We start from the raw sequence: 20,826 nt of genomic DNA on the forward strand, positions 1-20,826 counted from the left end.
ATCTACTTTTGAAACATATGTCTGAAGGCAGAATAAATACTTGAAACATGCATCTGAAGCACTTGCAAAACACACATGAAAAACACTTAAAACATATGTAACATTCAGATAAAATAATTGCAACATATGTGTAAAACATATGCAACATCCAAATAAACATGCTCGCAACATACGTCTGGAAAAACAGATGAAATATTGGGAACAAAAGCTTACATCATACGTGTACAACCATTGCAACATCTCGATCTATTTTTGCAACATCTGTATCTAACACTTGCAATATATCTCTGAAAAACATCTGGAACACTTGAAACATACACTTGCAACAAGCGTTTTCAGCGCAATATCTACTTGCTGCTTGGGAGAATGGAGACTCATCAGCGTGTGGAGTTCACCGGTGGAAGCAACCCGGGGTGAGGAGTGGAGAAGATGGCGCCCACATCGAGTTCAAAGGAGGCGACTAACGGATCTTGGAAGAAGGGCGGCTGGCGGTCCTCGACTCCCACCCCGAGTTCAAGAAGCCGGCAGTACTCGGCGGTCCGAGGCGCGAGGGAAGCGTGGGTGGCACGACAGGTGGACGGGGAGGGTGGCACGATGCCAAGTCAGAGCAGCGAGGAGGCGGTAGGGGCACTGCTGCGCTGGTGGCCGGCGGGGCTGCGGGTGACGACGCGGCGCTGTGCGCAGGCGACGCGAGCTGCGCAGGGTAGGAAAGGAAGAGTAGATAGGAATGGGGAGTTGAGCTAGCGTCGGTGGCCCACCAACAGATGGACAGATGCCTGCTGGCCAGCATTACCGAAACTAAAAATACTTTTTATTTTTGACAATATTTTATGAGGCGCTTCTCCATTGATTTTTCGATTTTAGAACTCGCGAGGACATATTGGCTTCTCATCAACCAATTTTGAGACGTAGAGAGAGAGTACACAGACCGGCTCACAGATCAAAGGGAACTACACGTCTGCACGAAGACAATGGTCAGGTCTTCAATGGAAATCTTGAACTGAGCAAAAACTCAGAACTTGTGGATGAACACATCTTGCATGGACCAAAACTCATGTACACAATTACGTCTCAGCCCTTGTTTAGTTCCTCCCCAACTTCTAAAAAGTTGCTACAGTACCTGTCACATCGAATGTTTGCGGCTCGTGTATGGAGCATTAAATGTAGACAAAAAGAAAAACTAATTGCACAGTTTGGTGGGAAATTGCGAGACGAACGTTTTGAGCCTAATTAGTCCATATTTAAACACTATTTGCCAAATAAAAACGAACGTGCTACAGTAGCCCCAAAATCCAAATTACTGGAACTAAACAAGGGCTCAATGGCGAAATACGTTTGTATCTAATATTACAAATCACAATGGCTCTGGCACCTATTACAGTACAACATTGAATCTACAACAGATTGCTCAAAAACTGTACACTCCTGCACTCTACAGATTCTGAGGCTTTCGTGGTGTAGGTGACCTCCCTTCCATCGTCTGCAAGCGTTGCTTCAGATGGAAGACTTCAACCTGGCAGAGCAATGTCAGCATGCCAAGTCAGGTCAGTGAATTCAACTACAAACACGATATGAAAAGAAAACAAAAACAGGCAATGGCACTCTGAATGGTAGTAGGTTTTACCTGAAGCTGAAATGCCCTTGCGCGTTCTCCTGCAAGAACTCCACGAGTTGAGTGCAATTCCTGATCACGGATGAAACCAAGCGAGTCAATCAATACGGCAACATCACAGAGAGTATCAGCTGAAAATGGAACATATATCTAGGTGATTCTCTCGCCTTCTGGGTCTCGTCCATGACGGCCTTTAGGAAGGCCACTTCGCGCTCCAGCCGCACGTTGTCGGCGTGGACGGTGTTGGACAGGTTGTTCGACTCCTCCTGCGCCAGTTCTAACCCGGTCGCCTTCTCCTTCAGCGCCTCGACCTCCCTGTCCTTCTCCGCCAACCTCTTCTCCAGGTCATCCTTGCTGTCGATGACCAGGGAAAGGTTCTTCTCCGCTTCGTCCTTGCTCGCGAGCGCGGCTGAAAGCTGCTCCTCCAGTGCCATGTTCCTCCTGATCAGGGTGGTTATCCTCGTATCCTGATGATGATTGTTGATGTCTGATGAACTTCTGCCCAGCCTCCTCGCTTTAGCATCAGCTTCTGGGGACTGGCGCGTGTCGTTACGTGGTTTTTGGTTTGCGATTGAGGGTAGCTCAGAACAATCATCGGCATCCTTGTATTTGTCGTCGTCGATTGGTTTCTGCAGTTTTTGGGCCAGGCTGCAGTCCTCTTCCTGCACAAAACTGCCTGCGGAGCGATGAGCTCCCTGGGATTTGAATTCTGTAGCAGTGAATCAGTGAGGGATTTCCTCCCAGATGAGTTTTCCGCTGTGGTGGCAAGACTGCTCCTCGCTACCGAGCTAGTAGAGTACAGAGGTGCGCAATTGTTGAGGTGGTCAGCAAGTTCCCTTGAGCTTGGAGGAGAGTCGTCATACAGTAAGGGTTCCACCTCAGGTGCAGATCGCCAACTGAAACAGTGCTCGTTTTGCAGCACCACTAGTACTTCAACCTTCAAAAACACAAAGTAATGTCAATTTATCAATATTGAAATTGATCATAGAAATGTTCCTGGTGTTTCTATTATAAAATGCGAAAACAAAATAATTAATCCTGAAATAATGTCACAAAAATGAAGCTTCCATTTTGCAATGAAGTTCAGTTCCTTCACCTTGTCAGATGGTTCCTTTTTGTTCCCTCCAAAAGCAACAAGCACAATCTTGTCCCTGTAGTACAATGGAACCATGCTGAAACCCTGCAAAAGTTTTGAGTTCAATTGTGCAGCAACTAGAGAAATGGTTAACACATAAATAAACATAAATCTCATGGATTCTTCCTATGAGGACTCTTCTCTGCTATAATGGGCAGCATATTAAAGTTATAGTAATTCAAATGTCCACCATTGAAGTACAATTCCCATGAATAACTATTACAAAGATAGATGTTTGAAAAGTAATTTGAAGCCTTTTATCTATGCATATGCAATGCCAACACTCTCACGGTGCAACTGGTCAGCACAACACGCCAAAGAAGTGGTTGGTTGAGCCAGCCCGGGTTCGAGTCACGGCACCAACTTCTTAAGATGAAAATCATGGGGACGTCCCTCCCCTTGGTCAAATCTATCTATGCATATGCAATAGGTATTACATATTTGGAGGGATCTTATAATATGCACTATGCAGTGCTCAAGATTTTCAGGATGGCATAACTCTTAAATAAAAGAAACTGTATCCACTTTCTAATCATGAGTGCTCGAAAGGTGAATTCATTGCGAGTTGCTAGTCACTTAATATGAAAGGTGAAGTCAAGCACGAATTATACTTACTTTCTTTGTAGTGATTGAGGAACTAGGAGGCACTACACAAACAGACCATTTGGATTCGAGGACATCGAAGACCCATGTTTCAGGATGCCCTGAGGTATTTTTTTTCTGTTAGATATTGCCCATCCATAGTAGCAAAATTATAAATTCTTATAAGGAAACATACATACTATTAATAAATGGAACTGAGTCACTAATCTGCCATGATATAGAAACAATGTGAAAGGATGGAGCTTACGTTTTTTCTTGCTTCCACCCCCTGCAATATACCATTTAGTCCCACAAAGAGCTCCACAGCAACCTGCTCGAGGTGATGGATGATGACCATGGGTTTTGACCCTTGACCATACCATCTAACAATATAAGGACATTAAATTTTCAGCAAGCTGTTAACAAGCAAAACCAATAAAGTATCACAACAGTACTTACTGTTTCAAAGTCTAGAGCATGAATATCATTCAGGGTCTTGGACTTTGACTGACCTCCAAAAATCAATAGAATTCTATCATCATAAAGTGCAGCTACATGATTTGATCTTGGGGAAGGTCCAGCACCCCTAAAACAATGAACTTTGAATTAATAAAAAGAAATATGCATAGTTAAGTAAGATAATGATTCTATCCTTGAGGGGTTTTAGTGCGAGAAACCAGGGATGGCTCAAAATGCATTCAATAGGTAGATAACTATAACATTTTTTTTTGTATTTTAAAGCACAGTGAAAAGTCCAAGAGGAAACGAATTAGCCTCCATGCTTTCTTTTCTTTCCTTAGTAATGACATCACACTATTATTGAGTTCTAGACTAGAATAACTTACTTATAATTCAGAGGAAGCCATGTTAATGACTTCAAATCAAACATATGAAGGTCATGTAGTTTCTTCCCTTTGGCATCTTCACCTCCGAAGAGAATTAAAACAGGACCTGCTCTAATAACCGTATGACCGCTTCGAGACACCTGAGGTTAATAATCAGGGTACAGTCTCCATCATTTACAATGGTATTTTAAGTGGCATTCAGATCAACAGTCAAATATTTACCGGAATGTCACCCTTCGCTTCCATATGTGACCAGAGTTCACTCTCTGTATTGAAGGTCCATACTGCAGTAAAACAAATGATGAATTCCTAATTGCTTACGTTGGAAGTTTTGCAGAGAATCAGATAAACAACATGTACTGATGCACTTCAGAAAATTAAATAGTAGAGGCAAACCTGATATCCTGTCAGAAGGCTGATCACTTTTCCCTCCTACAAGAATAACATTCTTTCCCCATGGAACCTAAATATCAAAGAAAAATAGGCCTGATTAATGCTAGGTAAGATGCTGGTCCCAGGGCTGATTAATGCTAGGCCTGATTAATGCCTATGGTGGGGCGCCTTTGGTGTCCCAGCATAGCAGGTCCCAAGCCCTGGTAAAGGAGGAGGGTTGTGTTAGGCGTGGCGAGCCAATGTAAAAACTTAGCCACTTTAATGGAGATGAAACCCAAAAGAAAATCATTGGGGCGTAACCCTCTTAGCGACGCGCCATATCGGAACCCGGGTATGGTGTTAAATGGGCAAGGGCCGGGTCGTCACCCCCGTGACGCGCCGTGTCGTGATCTGGGCATGGTGTCAAGTGACCAAGGATCGGGTCGTCGCTTCCTTAGTGGCGTGCTACATCGGCGCCCGGGTGTAGTGAAAAATGAGCAAGGGTCTTCGCATCTGAGTCGACGGGTGCGAAGGGTAAAAAAGCTAGTCGAACCAACTAGGATCCGTTTAGGTAGTTGGAATGTAGGGTCACTTACAGGTAAGTTAAGAGAATTAGTTGATACCGCGACTAGGAGGCGTGTAAATATATTATGCGTTCAAGAGACTAAATGGAAGGGTCAGAAGGCGAAGGAGGTGGACAATACAGGTTTCAAGCTTTGGTACACAGGGACAGTCGCGAATAGAAATGGAGTAGGAGTTTTGATTGATAAGAGCCTCAAGAATGGTGTGGTGGGAGTGAGAAGGCAAGGAGATAGGATTATCTTAGTCAAGCTTGTCGTTGGTGATATGGTCTTGAACGTAATTAGTGCGTATGCCCCTCAAGTAGGCCTCGACGAGAGTGCTAAGAGACAGTTCTGGGAAGACTTAGATGGCCTGGTTAGAGCTATACCTAGTAGTGAGAAGCTTTTTATAGGAGGAGATCTTAATGGGCATGTAGGTACTACAAGCGCAGGTTTCGAGGCAGTTCATGGAGGTTTTGGGTATGGTAGTAGGAATCAGGAGGGGGAGGAAGTTCTGGACTTCGCGGTAGCTTTTGACCTGATGATAGCCAACACTTTCTTTAGAAAGAGAGAATCTCATCTAGTGACCTTCAGTAGCGGACAACACTGTAGCCAGATTGACTTTGTCCTCGCAAGAAGAAAGGACAAACGAGCATGCTTGGATTGCAAGGTGATACCGGGGGAGTGTGTTGTTTCTCAACATAAGCTTTTGGTGGCAGATTTTCGTTTTCAGGTGCGTGCCCGTAGGGATAAACAAGCTAAGATTGAAAGAACAAAGTGGTAGAAACTGAAAGGGGAGACGTCAGAGGTATTTAGGGAAAGGATTATCAAAGAGGGCTCTTGGAAGGAAGAAGACGACATAAACAACACGTGGGACAAGATGGCAACCAACATTCGGAAGGTAGCCTCAGAGGTGTGTGGAGTTACCAAAGGAAGGGGACGCGAGGCTAAAGATACTTGGTGGTGGAACGAGGAAGTCCAAAGGGCTATTAAGGAGAAGAAAGAATGCTATAGACGCTTGTACCATGATAGAAGTGTGGACAACATAGAGAAGTACAAGGTGGCAAAGAAGACTGCAAAGCAAGCTGTAAGTGTGGCAAAGGGTAGAGCGTACGAGGATCTTTACCAACATTTGAGTACGAAGGAAGGAGAGAAGGACATTTATAGGATGGCTAGGGTTCGGGAGAGAAAGACACGGGACTTCAACCAAGTTAAGTGCATTAAGGATGAAAGGGAGCATCTCTTGGTGAAGGAGGATGAGATCCGACATCGATGGCAAGAGTATTTTGACAAATTGTTCAATGGTGAGAATATGGACACAACCTTTCAGTTGGATGACTCTTTTGATGACACCAATAGGCGCTTTGTGCGGAGAATCCAAGAATCTGAGGTCAGAGAGGCGTTGAAAAGGATGAAAGGAGGTAAGGCGATGGGACCGGATGGTATCCCAATCGAGGTGTGGAGATGCCTCGGGGACATAGCTATAGTATGGCTAACCAAGTTGTTCAACCATATTTTTCGATCGAACAAGATGCCTGATGAGTGGAGGAGAAGTATATTGGTACCGATCTATAAGAATAAAGGGGATATTCAAAGTTGTACGAATTACCGGGGAATTAAGTTGATGAGCCATACTATGAAGCTATGGGAGAGAGTTATCGAGCATCGCTTGAGAGCAATAACGCGGGTCTCTATGAACCAATTTGGTTTCATGCCCGGAAGGTCAACCATGGAAGCCATTTTCTTAGTAAGACAAGTTATGGAACGGTATAGGGAGAAGAAGAAGGACCTACACATGGTTTTTATTGACTTGGAGAAGGCTTATGATAAAATACCAAGGAATGTTATGTGGTGGGCTTTGGACAAACATAAAGTCCCAACGAAGTACGTCGGGCTCATTAAGGACATGTACAATAATGTTGTGACTAGAGTTCGTACAAGTGACGGAGACACGGATGACTTTCCGATTAGGATAGGACTACATCAAGGGTCAGCTTTGAGCCCTTATTTGTTTGCTTTAGTGATGGATGAGGTCACAAGGGACATACAAGGGGACATCCCTTGGTGTATGCTTTTCGCAGACGATGTAGTGCTAGTTGATGAAAGCCGAACAGGAGTGAATCAAAAACTGGAGTTATGACGGGAGACTTTGGAGTCCAAAGGTTTTAGACTCAGTAGAACTAAAACTGAGTATATGAGATGTGACTTCGGTACTACTACTCAGGAGGAGAAAGATGTTAGTTTAGAAGGTCAAGTAGTGCCTAGGAAGGATACCTTTCGATATTTAGGATCAATGCTACAGAGGGACGGGGATATTGATGAAGATGTTAGCCATAGAATCAAAGCAGGGTGGATGAAGTGGCGGCAAGCGTCTGGTGTCCTATGTGACAAAAGGGTACCACAGAAGCTAAAAGGCAAGTTTTATAGGACGGCGATTAGACCTGCTATGTTGTATGGTGCAGAATGTTGGCCTACGAAAAGACGACATGTTCAACAGCTATGTGTCGCGGAAATGCGTATGTTGCGTTGGATTTGCGGTCATACAAGAAGGGATCGAGTTCGGAACGATGATATACGTGAGAGATTAGGGGTAGCGCCAATTGAAGAAAAGCTTGTCCAACACCGGTTGAGATCAATGTTTTTGAGGCGTCGCCTAAGCGTCGCCTAGGCGACAAGGCGTGGCAGAGGTGCTGGGCGTCGGGGGCGCCACAACCTGCAATGGTATGGCGTCCGCCTAATCGTATTAGGCGTCGCCCAGGTGTAGAAAGGCGTCGGGCGGACGCCAACAGCCGCGCCGCGGACGCCGTATGCCTACTCGTGGGGGAAGGGCGCCAAAAGACCGCGGCCCTGCAGGAAATCGTCCGCGCGCCCGCGCGAAAAGCAACAGACGCGGGAAATCGAGCACGCGGCCGCCCAGATAGGACCTACGCGCGGGAAATCGACCGCGCGCCGCGAGTGCGGGCGAGGGGAGAGGAAGAGAGAAGGCGGTGGGCTTACCTCGAGCTCCGCTTGGCTGCTCCTCTGCTCCAGTCCACCGGCCGTCCGTCCCTGCCGCGGAGGCAGCCGTGCATCGCACGTCGCTGCTTGCCACTGCCTCTGCCTCCGTCCGCACCTCCGTCGACTCTGCCTCCGTCTGCCCCGTCCGCAGTCTCCAGTCCGCCGGCCGTCCGCAGTCTCCAGTCCGCCGGCCGTCCGCAGTCGGCAGCTGCTTCTCCGCTTGGCCGTCCGCCCCTGCCGTGGAGCCTGTCGGGCCCTTCCACCTGGCCGTCCGCCCCTGCATCTCCGCTTGACTGCGCCTCCGTCGGGCTCTTCCGCCTGGTATGTCCCCCGCCTCCACTCTGCTCCCTGCTTGTCTGCTCTGCTTGTCTGTTGTCTGCTCTGCTTCTCCCCCGCCTCCACTCGTGCTCCTCTGCTGTCTGCTCTGAAGTCTGAACCTGCTCTGCCTCCTCGTGCTCTGCTCTGAACCTGCAATGATATTGTTATAGCTGTCTGCTGTCTGCTCTGCTCTGAACCTGCTCTGCCTCCGCCTGGTATAACTGATGCTTTGAACTACTAGAAGGGTGATTTATAGTCCAATGTTGATGAATTTTTGTTGTGACTGCTTTTGCTTAGCCTGAAACAGCTCTCTATCTTGATTATCATGGTTTTAATTTTTTGCTTCCATGTTGCTTTGAACTACTGAACTGATAGCCTGAAACAGCTCTCTATCTTGAATTTTTTTGCTTTGAACTACTGAACTGATAGCCTGAAACATTCAGTGTGCAAGCTGTGACCAGTCTGAAAATGGCTGCTTCCATGTTGCTTCCATGTGTGCAAACTGAATGACAGTGTGAAAACTGAATGCTGCACTACATAAGGCTCTTGCTTTCTTTTATGTAGCATCCAGCAACATGGCAAGCACAGTTGAAGTACCTGAGTATGATCCCAAGACTGATCCAGCAAGGAAAGCAAAGTCCAATGATCCAGGCTGGAAATATGGCTACTGGCAGGACCCTGCTAGGAGAGACTGGGTGACATGTATCCTGTGTGGACATGAGGGTTCAGGAGGCATAAAGAGGTTCAAGCAACATTTGGCTGGTGGATATGGAGATATTATCCTTTGTCCAAAAGTTAGCACTGAAATCAGGAAAGAGATGGAAGCTTACTTGCAAAAGAAGAGAAGAAGGCCTTTGTACTTGGATGGTATTGAGGAGGATGGGGAACCAGAAGATGAAATTGTGGAGGTAGCAGCTGCAGATGTACAAGCAGCAGCAGCAGCAAATGCCACACCAAAAGTGGCTGCAAAAAAACCAAGTTCTGGGACAGCCGCTAAGAAAAGGCATGCTATCTTCCAATTCAAGGCTTCAACAGCTAGCAGTGTCAATTCTACACCGAAGACACCAAAGACCAATGCAACAAAGTCAGTTGTTGGTATGCTTAGAAGAACACCTGAACAGATAGTAGATCAAAGGCGTGCAAAGGACTTTCAGCCCACCATTGAGTCCAGCACAAAGACTAAGGAGGAGAAGCAATATGTGGATATGCAATGGGCACTGTGGTTCATGGAGTGTGGTGTAGCCTTTAATGCAGCAAAATCAAGGCAATTTGAAATTGCTTGTGAGGCAACAGCCCAATATGGTTCAGGGTACAAGCCTCCAACTAACCAGCAGCTTGGTGACCCTTTGCTCCAAGAATGTGTTAAGGTGACAAGTGACATGAGGAAGGACCATGAGCAGGCCTGGAAGCAATATGGTTGTACACTAATGTCAGATGGATGGACTGATATGAGAGGGCGCCACCTGATTAATTTTCTTGTGAACAGCCCTGAGGGAACGTACTTTCTGGAGTCAGTTGATGCATCAAGTGAAGTTCATAGTGCAACAATGCTAGCTGATTTGTTACAGGAGAAGATTGAGGACATTGGAAGGGACAATGTTGTTCAAGTTGTGACCGACAATGGCGCTAACTATAAGGCTGCTGGTAAGATCTTGATGGATAGGATTCCCACACTGTTTTGGAGTCCTTGTGCTGCACATTGCTTGGATCTGATATTGGAAGAAACTGGGAACTTGAAGGCATTCAAGAAACCTATTGCACGTGCTAAGCGTGTCACCAACTTCATTTATAGGCATGGAAGGCTTCTTAGTGCAATGAGGGCTCAAACAGGTGGGACTGATCTTGTTAGGACAGCAAAGACTCGATTTGCCACATCATTTCTGACATTGAAGAGTTTGTACAAGAACAAGGATGCCTTGAAGAGCTTGTTTGTTAGTGAAGCATGGACTGGGAACAACTTGTGTACAACTGCAGCAGGTCAACAAGTGCAAGACATTGTGCTATCTACTGAGTTTTGGAACTCAGTAGAAGATTGCCTAAGAGCTTCAGCCCCACTCTTAATTGTTTTGAGGGCTGTTGATGGTGATGAGAAGCCTGCAATGCCAGAGGTATGGGCTCTAATGAATCATGCAAAAGAGAGGATAAAGCAAAGCTTCAATATACCAACCAAGGATGGCCTACTCAAGAAGATCATGGAAATTATTGAGAGGCGTTGGGTGAAACAAATGGACCATCCATTGTATGGGGCTGCACTATATTTGAACCCGGGAAAATTTTTTCCTCTGATAAAAGCTAATGATGATGTCACTGTTGGGCAGCTAAGAGGTTGTTTTATTGAAGTGCTTGGAAGAATGATACCAGATGTGAAAACACAAATGAAGATCAATAGGCAGGCCATTGAGTATGAAGAGCAACGTGGAGAAGCCTTCTCAAACAAAATGGCAAAGGAAAGCTATGACAAAATGAATCCTCGTAAGTGCTGTTTATCTCAGCTTGTAAATTTCAGCAACTTAATTGCATTCCAAACACCTAATATGTGTTGTCCTTTTCATCCAGTTGATTGGTGGCGTTCTTATGGTGGCCGAGCCATTGAACTACAAAGACTTGCTAAGCGTATAGTTAGTCTTTGTGCTTCATCCTCAGGATGTGAGAGATGTTGGAGTACCTTCAGTCATGTGAGTATCCTTATGAGTTGTGACTAACAGTTTATATTTAGATGCATACAATCTGATTTTTTGTTTTGCTTCCCATCTGATTTTTTTGTAGATGCATACAAAGAAAAGGAATAGGCTGCTGCACAAGAGATTGAATGATATTGTCTTTGTTTCATACAATCGGAAGATGAGAACAAGGTTTCAGCTTAGGCGTGAGAAGGCAGGCAAGAAATATGACCCCTTGGTCATTGAGGAGTTCGATTGGGACAATGAATGGGCTGATTCATTGCATGTGCCTGTTCCGGGTGCTCGAGGGTCTGATGCTGTTGATGACCTCACATGGCAGCATGTTGATGAAGCCATCGGTGCATCACAAGCGCTGCAGGGTCGTAACCTTCCTAGGAGAGCTGCTGCTCCTGTTCAGTATTATAGACGCTCCAGAAATGTTCCTGCTGCTGCTGCTGCTGAAGATGGCGAAGAGGAAGACGAAGTTGAAGACCCACATGATGATGCAGAAGTGAGCGAGTGTGAAGAAGCTGGCAATGTTCCTGCTACTGATCAAGACGACGCTGCTGATCTTGATGAGTTTGATGATGGATTTTGAGTGCTGAAACAGAGATTTGCACTCAGCCCTTTTGTGTCCTACACCCTTGTCCTGCACTCATGTTGTATGGCTTTGGTGTAGTTGACTAGTAATTAGAATGCTTTAGAGTCCAGTACTTCAGACTTTCAGTCTCTAAGTTTGTGGACTATTAGAGACAAACTATGATGTCATTTGTCATGCTCATGCATGAACTAATGCACTAAGCCACTAATGCTTGCTAATTTGTTGTATTGCCTCTTGTGTATTGTTTCTTATTTAATTCTCAGCAGCTGGTAACAATGTAACATGTTCATTTACATTTCTTCATGTCATAGATTGCTGAATTTTGGAATTGTCATGTAGTTTGCTTCAAGGGGGATGGATGCTACATGGGAGAAGAGCTTTTGGAAAGGGAAGAAAGGAACCTGGGCTCCAGAATTGGGAACAAACCAGGTATGTATGTGCTGCACTTACTATATAAAACTCTAGCTTACGGCGCCTTACAACGTGTGTATGGCGTCGCCTAGGCGTCCGCCATAAACGCCTAGGCGTTGTGAAGGGGGTCGGGCGCCGCGCCTCGCCGCGGCGCCTCAAAAACATTGGTTGAGATGGTTTGGACATGTGCAACGGAGACCTCCAGATGCACCGGTGCGTAGTGGAATCCTAAATCAGGATAGTAACGTGAAGAGAGGCAGAGGAAGACCGAAATTGACTTGGGTAGAGGCAATAAAAGGAGACTTGAAAGGATGGAATATACCAAAGACTTAGCCTTAGATAGGAGTGCTTGGAAGACAGCTATTCACGTGCCTGAACCTTGATTTCTTCTGATGGGTTTCAACTCTAGCCTACCCCAACTTGTTTGGGACTTAAAGGCTTTGTTGTTGTTGTTGTTGTTGTAATGCTAGGTAAGATGCTCTACAACGTAATGAAAGACAAAGCTAGAGTCAGAGAACTTTGTCCCTTATCCCTTGTATTTAAACTTGTATTGCCTCAGCAAGGAGACTATGGAAGTGTAGTACCCTAGCCCATTAGTGTTTCACCTTGGTATCCTAACTGTCTAAATAGGCTCAGGTGAGCTTATAAACCACCGTGCTCCAAACATGGCACCTCTGGGTTAAAAATAAAACTCTTACATGAAGCTAGGACCAAAGCCTAAGAGAGTATTAGGCTACTATGCACAAGTGGGCTTGCCCCCATAGGCGGAGCCACCACTAGGGCGAGCTAGGGCGGCCGGCCTAGGTCCTTTGGCCGGGCACTGTATCCCCACCCCCTCGGAGCTGGCGTGTGACGAGGACAAGGAGGCGAGAACGACGCCGGCCGCGACGAATACGCGACGGCGAACGGCGGACGTGTGCGGCAGGCACACAGCCAAGCCGCGACGCTAGGGGATGAGTTAGACATAGGGTAGTCGGATTGGGCCGCTGCTGTCTCTATTTGGCCTAGCACCAATAGCCGCCTAGCCCACACCCAGGCTAGGCACAGATAGGGCAGGCCACGTGTGACGACGCTGCTCGTCGCCTCGAACCCTCCACTCCAATACTCCAGGCTCGCCGCCTGCCCGCATCGCCCCTCCTGCGGTCCCGCCGCTCACTGCCGCTGCGTCGGCCTATGGCGGATCCCCGAGTCCCCGCCCAGCCCGCCTCCCCACGACGGCGCAACCCTGCCTCCTGCTAGCATTGGCCGATTGGCGCTCCTAGGCGGCCAGGACCCAGCAGCACGGCCGCTGGACAGCCCCCAGGAGGCCAGCTAGCTGCTCGGCTATAGGCCAGCCCCCATGTGACCACCGGCCAGGCCCCAGCCGGCGCTGCTGGATGCAAGGCTAGTGCTGTGGGGATTTTCAATTTTGGATTTTGAATTTTGGTCATTTGTTGATGGATGGCAGGATGGGAGAGCAAATGAAGCCGTTGTCGGTGGGGGAGGAGATGTGATTAGTTTAAAATTAACAAGTTTTGTAGTGCTATATTTCTCCATGAAACTTGTATTACATTGATAATTTCACTATTACATGATAACATCATGATTCTTATTGGTTGTTCTACAACTTTTGCCCTTAATATGCATATTGTCATTGGTTAGCCAAAATTTATAGCATAAGTCCACCCTAGGTCATTTCTTGGATTCGCCACTTCTTGCCCCGTGTGGCAGCTGGGCTATATCTGAATTTTGGATGCAGCGTTACAGAAGGTCAAAAATTGGGGATCGATTTTATCTTTCTGATAAATACAAATTCCAGTAAAATCATAGATGATGGACCTTTGTCGGTAGAGACTTCTAGACCAAGCACACATCAATTAGTAATTAAGTACAAGACTACTGCTGAGAAACAGAAATGAAGAACTAACTAGTCAGAACGGGCACCAAGAACTATACCAGACAATGACCTTTGCATGGCCTCAACTTCAGAGAACGTCCATTTGATGATGGTCGAACTTTAGGAGCAACAGAATCCCAGGTAAGCTTGTCTAAGCTCAATATCTGAAGGATACATAGAAGATGAGAGATCAAGAAGATGTCTCTTTACTAGAATAGCATTCACACCATTACCTTAGTATCATCTAGCAAACACTGACCAGAATCGCCACCAAATACTACCATTTTGCTCCCTACCATGGCTGCTGCATGCTGTTTACACCCAAACCCGAAGAATGAGGTACAGATACTTCAGAATACTGATGAGGAGTACAGACTTGAAATATTTGTTACAAACAGAAAGGAATTTTAATATGGTTACTTACATCAAAACGAAGAACTGGTTTGTCGCCCTCTGTTGACAGCACCGCCCAGTTCTCTGAGCTCTCAAAAGCACGCCCATTGATATCAAAAGTATCAGATGAGCAGCGCCAAGCAAGGTCATCAGGACGACCACTCACTGAGGTAGTCAATGGATCCTCTCCCTGAACAAATCCCATGAGCCAATAAACTTAGAATTCATTGATACAGCAGAATAAGATAACCAATGTGAAACAACCGAACCAGAAGGCGCACATTGGGGTGACTGAAACGCTTGGTGGTCCGAGAAGGGCTTCGAGAGGCATGGAAATGATCATGTAGATGACCCTTCAGCCTGCAAAAGTCATGTGACAATGAATAGATGAGACTTTGAGAGGAAACAGAGCAAATGCAGAGAACGAGGCACTTGACAAGCTTATGGTTATTACTTGAAAGAAATGAATCTAAACAGTAAAGATCAAGCTCACCACAGTAACCAAATTTCAACACTGAGTTATTTGTACTATATAGACACAAGACTCATTTCTAGGTTTTCAGAAAGAATCAAAAGTAAGTTAAAAAATCTCCAGAAATTTACAAACAAGTTCAACATCTTTAACAGCTCCTCTGTTCTCAGGCTTTTGGGGCTCAGTGGCTCACTGAAACCAGTCTTGTTAACTAGAAAACGCCAATGAACAATTTCCCCTTTTTGACATGAAGAGGTGCTAACTTTTTTTCTCGCATATGAACTCCTAAACCTTGTGCCAACAAAAAGAAAAAGAAAAACAATATCTACCAATGTTCAATACGACTACTTACTAGGAAAAAAAACAAATCAGATACGAGCCAAGCAAGGAAGAACCCTGCAAAAAATGGGCTAGGAACTGAAATCATTTAGTAGGTTAAAAAATCTCCAGAAATTTACAAACAAATTCAACATTTTGAACAGCTCCCCTGTTCTCAGGCAGTTGGGGCTCACTGAAACCAGTCTTATTAACTAGAAACTTTTTACGACATGAAAAGGCACCAACTTTTTTCTCGCATATGAACTCCTAAACCTTGTACCAACCAAAAAAATTAAAGAAAAACAATATCTGCCAATGTTCAGTGCTACTACTCACTAGAGGGGAAAAAACAAAAAACGGATACGAGCCAAACAACAAAGAACTGCAGAAATCCATGGGTTATAGGAACTGAAATCTGACCTCCCCAGCTTCATCCGGCGCCGAGAGAAACCAAACATCTTCGGCATTGCGGCGTCGCCTCGAGCTCCCAATCACCCCCGTAAAGCGGAAACGGAGAAGAGGCTGAAACCCGAACCTGAACCCTACCGCCGCAATCTCCTGTGACTCACCTGCAAACACGGAGACGCCAAGAAACGCAACGCAGAAAAAGAAGCCGGGTCAGTGGAGCGGTTGGGATTGGTCTCGAGAAAGAGAAACCATGTCGAAAAAAAAGGGTAGAAAAGGACAAAATCTTCCCTTTTTTTAAAAAAAAAGGTCGCTGCCTTTGGGACTTGGGCAAGAACAGGAAGACATCAAAACAGTCGCAGATACTGAGGGGAAAGGGGGACAAGGATTTCGGGCCCAGGGAACCATTGCACGGGCCTGGTTTAGGCCCCGTTTAGATCCCACCCAAAATCCAAAATTTTTTAAGATTCTCCGTCACATCAAATCTTACGGCATATACATGCAGCATTAAATATAGGTAAAAAGAATAACTAATTGCACAGTTTGTCCGTAATTGACGAGACGAATCTTTTAAGCTTAAATAGTCTATAATTGAACAATTTTTGTCAAATACAAACGAAAGTGCTACAGTAGCCAAAAGCCAAAAATTTTCGCATCTAAACGGGGCCTAATCACAAGTTTTTTCGCTTTCTCTTCGTCACATCAAATCATTGGACACATATATAGAGTATTAAATATAGATAAAAAAATAACTAATTACATAGTTTGATTGTAAATTACGAGACGAATCTTTTGAGCCTAGTTAGATCATGATTGGACAATAATTATCAAACACAAATCAAAGTGCTACCTTGCCCAGTACTGATTTCTAACCCTAATCTAAACGAGGCCATGGAGCAACAACGAAAACAAATCAAGATACATGTGAGTTCCCAAAAAAAAATCAAGAAACATGAGTAATCTCGCTAGTATTGGAGAGGAAAGAAAACAAGCCCAACAAGTTCCTTTTATGTTTCTGCCTCTCTTTTTCCTCTTTTTTTTAGGAAAAAAAATAGGTCTTTTTGGCTTCTCAAGAAGTTCCATTGGCATTGCCAAGAATGACAAGCACATCAAAGTAAGCACAAAAAAAATACTAACCGTTAATAAGTAAATCGAGCACAGAGCCGGCCTACTCACTTCTTGGATCGGAGCAAGAAGAAAGATGAGCAGGAAGAACAAGAGCAGCTCCAGGCAGGCTCCGGCGAGAATGTGATGTGCAGTGCCAGTGAGTGTGAGAGCTCGAGGACGAGGAGTGTGAGCGGCGCAAGACTGTAGCTGAGGAGCGTGGGTCGTCCACTTCTCCCAGAGCTCAGAGGGAGGGGAAGAAAGCCTCTGGTGTGGTGTGGTGTGACTGCGGGGCCTGCAGGCGGCGTGAAAAGTTTTTGCCGGTGTTGTTTTGTGTGATAGTGATACACTGCTGGCAAAGGGCCAAAGGTGATTCACTTTACTGTTGACCATTGGCCTCATGTTAATGCGTGCATTATCTGGACATTTTCTTTCCTGAGGGTAAATGGTGCACTGATGTAGTAGAAGTAATTGAGATTTTTTGGCTACATATGGGCCTGTTCGCTGGTTGGTTTCTAGGCTGGTTTAGGTTGGCTGGTATTAATTTTATGTGAGAGGAAAACACTGTTGATTGACTGGTTTGGGCTGGTTGAAACCAACAAACGAACAGGTGATAAACCAAAACAAACTTAGAGATTTCGACGCTAGAAACACTTCTTAATTCTAGCTTTCGAACAATGCAATGAATTTGTGTGTGTGTGTTTAGGACAGTGTCCTCGAGGAGAGAAGATTAGAAAAGGTGCTGAGCAATTCTATGTCCAGACTCGAGAGAGGAGTGGGCATCTGTCTGCCGTTCCAAGGCGCCATTATGGTTTCCCTTGAAACACGCGCATGTGAAGGAGCCTCTGGCCCCTGCTCTGCCTGCCCTCCTGATTTCATTACCCCAGTCCCGTTTGACATCAGCAGCAGCAGCCGCTGTGGTCAGTCTGAGACATGGGATGGGAAAGCCTGCCTCCGTCACAGCGTTAAGCCTGACATGCGGGCCCAGCAAGTGTAGAAAAGTCGCCATCTCAATCAAAGGTTAAAAGTCTGTTCTGTCACCGTATATGCCCCGCCGTATATGTGTAGTATCTCATCTTTTATTTTATATTTCCTTTGTTTTAAAATACTCCCTCAGTCCCAAAATAATAGACGTTTTTTACTGTTCGTCGTATTCAAAATTTTTATGTAAATATTATATATTTTGTTATGACTTAATTTGTCATTAGATATAATTTAATAATGATTTGTTAATTTTATAATTTATACAAAAAATTTTGAATAAGATGAATGGTCAAACAAAACGTCACTTATTTTAGGACGGAGGGAGTAAGTCTGTTCTTACCCTATGAGAATCATAAGTTTCACTAACTTTATCCGTTTATAGTAAAGAACAACAATATCATAATAGTAAATAAATAGATTATAAAAATAAATTTTATGATATCTATTTTGCATGTAAATTTAACTGGCCTACATCGAAATGACTATTTTCTTCATTCTGTTTATAAATTATATTAACTCCGTTTGCTGGTCTGAAACTTGGCTGAAACTGGCTGAAAAATACTGTTCCGGCTGAATTGTTGGGAGAGAAAAACACTGTTTCGGCTGAAAAAAAGAAGCCGAACAAGTCGAATATGGGATAAGCCGAACAGGGCCATTGAATTTCGAGAAGTCATTCGATATTTTGATCACTAATTTTGTTTCTTAGATACATGTCAATTAGCACAAATTAAAATCTTGCTAAAAGACATGTGAAGGAGAATTTATTAGTGTATCTTATATTTAAGATGGAGGGGCGAGGGAGTATATCACAAAACTGTTTATTGGTACTAACATTGTCACACCAACGACTGATTTAGATAATGTAACATGTATCTCCATGTCGCACAAAAGACTACTTTTTGTGATACACTCCCTCCATCCATATAAGATACATTGGCTTAAATATGTAGTTTGTGTTAATGTTAGAATACATATACTTTGTATTTAGAAAGAATATCTAATTTTCTAATAATCTTTATCTTTTTTCCCCTTTCTTATCCTGGTTTATTACTAGGGGGCAGTTCGGCTGGTCAGTTTTTCAGTCGAAATTCACTGTTTTTTTTACTAAAATACTGTTCACTCTCTCACAAATTTCTCTAAATTTCTGCTAGCGAACCGAACCTAGGTACAATAATACATTTTTGTACTGTTACCGGGTTTGGTTTCATGTATCAAAGGATAGATCTTGAGCATATAGCATGCCACTATGACAGCGAGCAAGTAGCCGACAGCCGCATTAAATCCCGTCGGGCTCTCACTATGTCAGGAGCTGTACGCCTGTACCATAATCATACTCGCATACAGGATCTTCTGTGCCAGCGCATACTCTAGCCACTATGCTCTTGCCTATGATGCGTAGCTGGCGCTCCAACAGCACGTCACGTCAGTGTTAGCACAAAGGCCGTGGACAACAACCAGCATGTTTTCCTAACGGTTCTAGTACGGAGTACGGGTAAGTTGTAACGGAATGCCTCACGGAGTCATGGTCAGTTTGATCACCTACAACTAATTACTAGTCCACTTATCCATACTATAGATGGCCAACGGCCGGCCCGGCACCGCACGGCCCGATAGCCAACGGGCCGGCACGGCACGCCGTGCCTCCCGGGCCGTGTCTCACAGGGCCACGGGCCTGGCCTCCGGTCTAAGCACGACACTATGGGTCGATTTTCGTGCCGGATCGGTCCGAGAAGCACGACCAATTTCGTGGGCCATGCCAGTCCGAGGCCCACTGGCTGTTGACAGAGAGAGAGGGGAAGGGGGTCGACGCCGCTCGCTGGAGATCCGTCGGAGAAGGGATGGAGGGAGGACGCGGGGAGCGGATCCGCCACGAAGGAGGAGATCCGCGCCGTCCCGCGCTAGATCCGCATCGCCCCTGCCTGGAGAGATCCGCGTCGGAGGAGAGCTGCCCTACAGGAGGGCCACGCGAGCTCCACCGCGGAGCGCCGCTGTAGGGGTCGTGCGAGAGGGGCTGCCATCGGGAGGGAGGGAGAGGGGCGTCGTTGTTGCGCCGGGAGAGAGTGGAGGGAGGGCCAGAGGGAGAGAGAGCGGAGCTCCGAATCTCGGTGAGGAGGAGGAGGAGCGAGTGCGGCAGCGGAAGGGATAGGGTTCGGGCGTGGGGAGGAAGACGGCTGCGCGCAGGAGGGAGACGACCGGTGCGCTCGCCCCAGAGGCAGATCTGGTCGCCAGCACGCTCGCCCTGGAGGTGGGGCCGCACGGGGAGGCATGGAGGAGGCGGTCACCGGTGCGCTTGAATCCGGCCGTCGCTACTCGCGGGAGATGGCTACGCGCGGGAGGGAGACGGTCGTGCGTGAGGGAGACGCCACCACGCGGGGAAGAGGCGAGAGGGAGCGGGTAGGATTTAGGGTTCGAGGTGAGCCGATGAGGGTGAGGCGGGGGGAGGCGGGGAGCTGGGCTGCGTGGGGGAGGGAGACGGCCGCGCGCGAGGGAGACGCCGCCGCACGGGGAAGAGGTAACCTTACCAACCCCCACAATTTCTTTATAATCATTCATACATCCATACACGCATTCATTCCATACACCCGTGCTCCCCCAGACGATTTGAGCCCAAAATCGCCCGGGAGCTCGGGAACTAAGGCATCACACGTGCGGCGAAATGCATCACAACGCTCCATGTTGCGTCACGAAGCAGCAGTTGCCTCATTCAACATGAGCTACGACCGACCGGGGTTTGAAGGCCAGCCTATGAAGGGCTCGAGGCCGCCTCGCGTCAAACAGAGCTAGGGGAGAAAATGCAGATGAGCCCCGTGCGGCCCTAGCCTAGTCTGCCCCGAAGTGGACAGGGTCATCTCAACCTTCTCGTTCGATCCTAAGCCTCTACCAAACCCACAGAATCTCCATCGAAGGGGAGGCCAGCGGGCCACCCGGGTCGATCTTCGGAACGACCTCTACCGGGTTGTAGGTAAAGGAGCAATGGAATGTCACAAGAGGGCTATGCCAACCCTGTCACGAACGACAGACCCAGATTCCACTCGATCATACCTGTTAGCGAGCTCACTGAGCGCGTCACTCAAGCCTAAGTGATCGAGGCAAGCGACAAAGCTCAGCCCCTCCGGTTGTGAGAAACCGAGGATGGGGTAACGCACATAACTCAAACCGACCCCTACCAAAGCCCAACAGG

The 20,826-nt window shown here is 46.3% G+C and overlaps 1 protein-coding gene and 1 pseudogene across 1 annotated transcript; one reads left to right on the plus strand and one right to left on the minus strand.

The window, feature by feature from the left end:
* Positions 1-1,076: 1,076 nt before the first annotated feature.
* On the minus strand, positions 1,077-16,920 carry LOC136530473 (acyl-CoA-binding domain-containing protein 6-like; annotated as a pseudogene).
* Positions 7,778-12,261, plus strand: LOC136530472 (uncharacterized). The gene is made up of 4 exons (XM_066523201.1): positions 7,778-8,424; positions 8,986-10,893; positions 10,978-11,096; positions 11,188-12,261. The coding sequence occupies exons 2-4, from the start codon at positions 8,997-8,999 to the stop codon at positions 11,677-11,679; spliced, it is 2,508 nt and encodes an 835-aa protein (XP_066379298.1). The 5' UTR covers positions 7,778-8,424; positions 8,986-8,996; the 3' UTR covers positions 11,680-12,261.
* Positions 16,921-20,826: the final 3,906 nt, after the last annotated feature.

This window comes from Miscanthus floridulus, unplaced genomic scaffold (assembly GCF_019320115.1).
Source record: "Miscanthus floridulus cultivar M001 unplaced genomic scaffold, ASM1932011v1 fs_142_4, whole genome shotgun sequence".
NCBI lineage: Eukaryota > Viridiplantae > Streptophyta > Magnoliopsida > Poales > Poaceae > Miscanthus > Miscanthus floridulus.

Bases quoted from the DNA above. Each gene is read 5' to 3' on its own strand.
- LOC136530472 (XM_066523201.1), top strand. From the start codon at position 8,997: ATGGCAAGCACAGTTGAAGTACCTGAGTATGATCCCAAGACTGATCCA. The intron at 10,894-10,977 runs GTAAGTGCTGTT...CTTTTCATCCAG, and splicing joins CTATGACAAAATGAATCCTC to TTGATTGGTGGCGTTCTTAT. The intron at 11,097-11,187 runs GTGAGTATCCTT...ATTTTTTTGTAG, and splicing joins GTTGGAGTACCTTCAGTCAT to ATGCATACAAAGAAAAGGAA.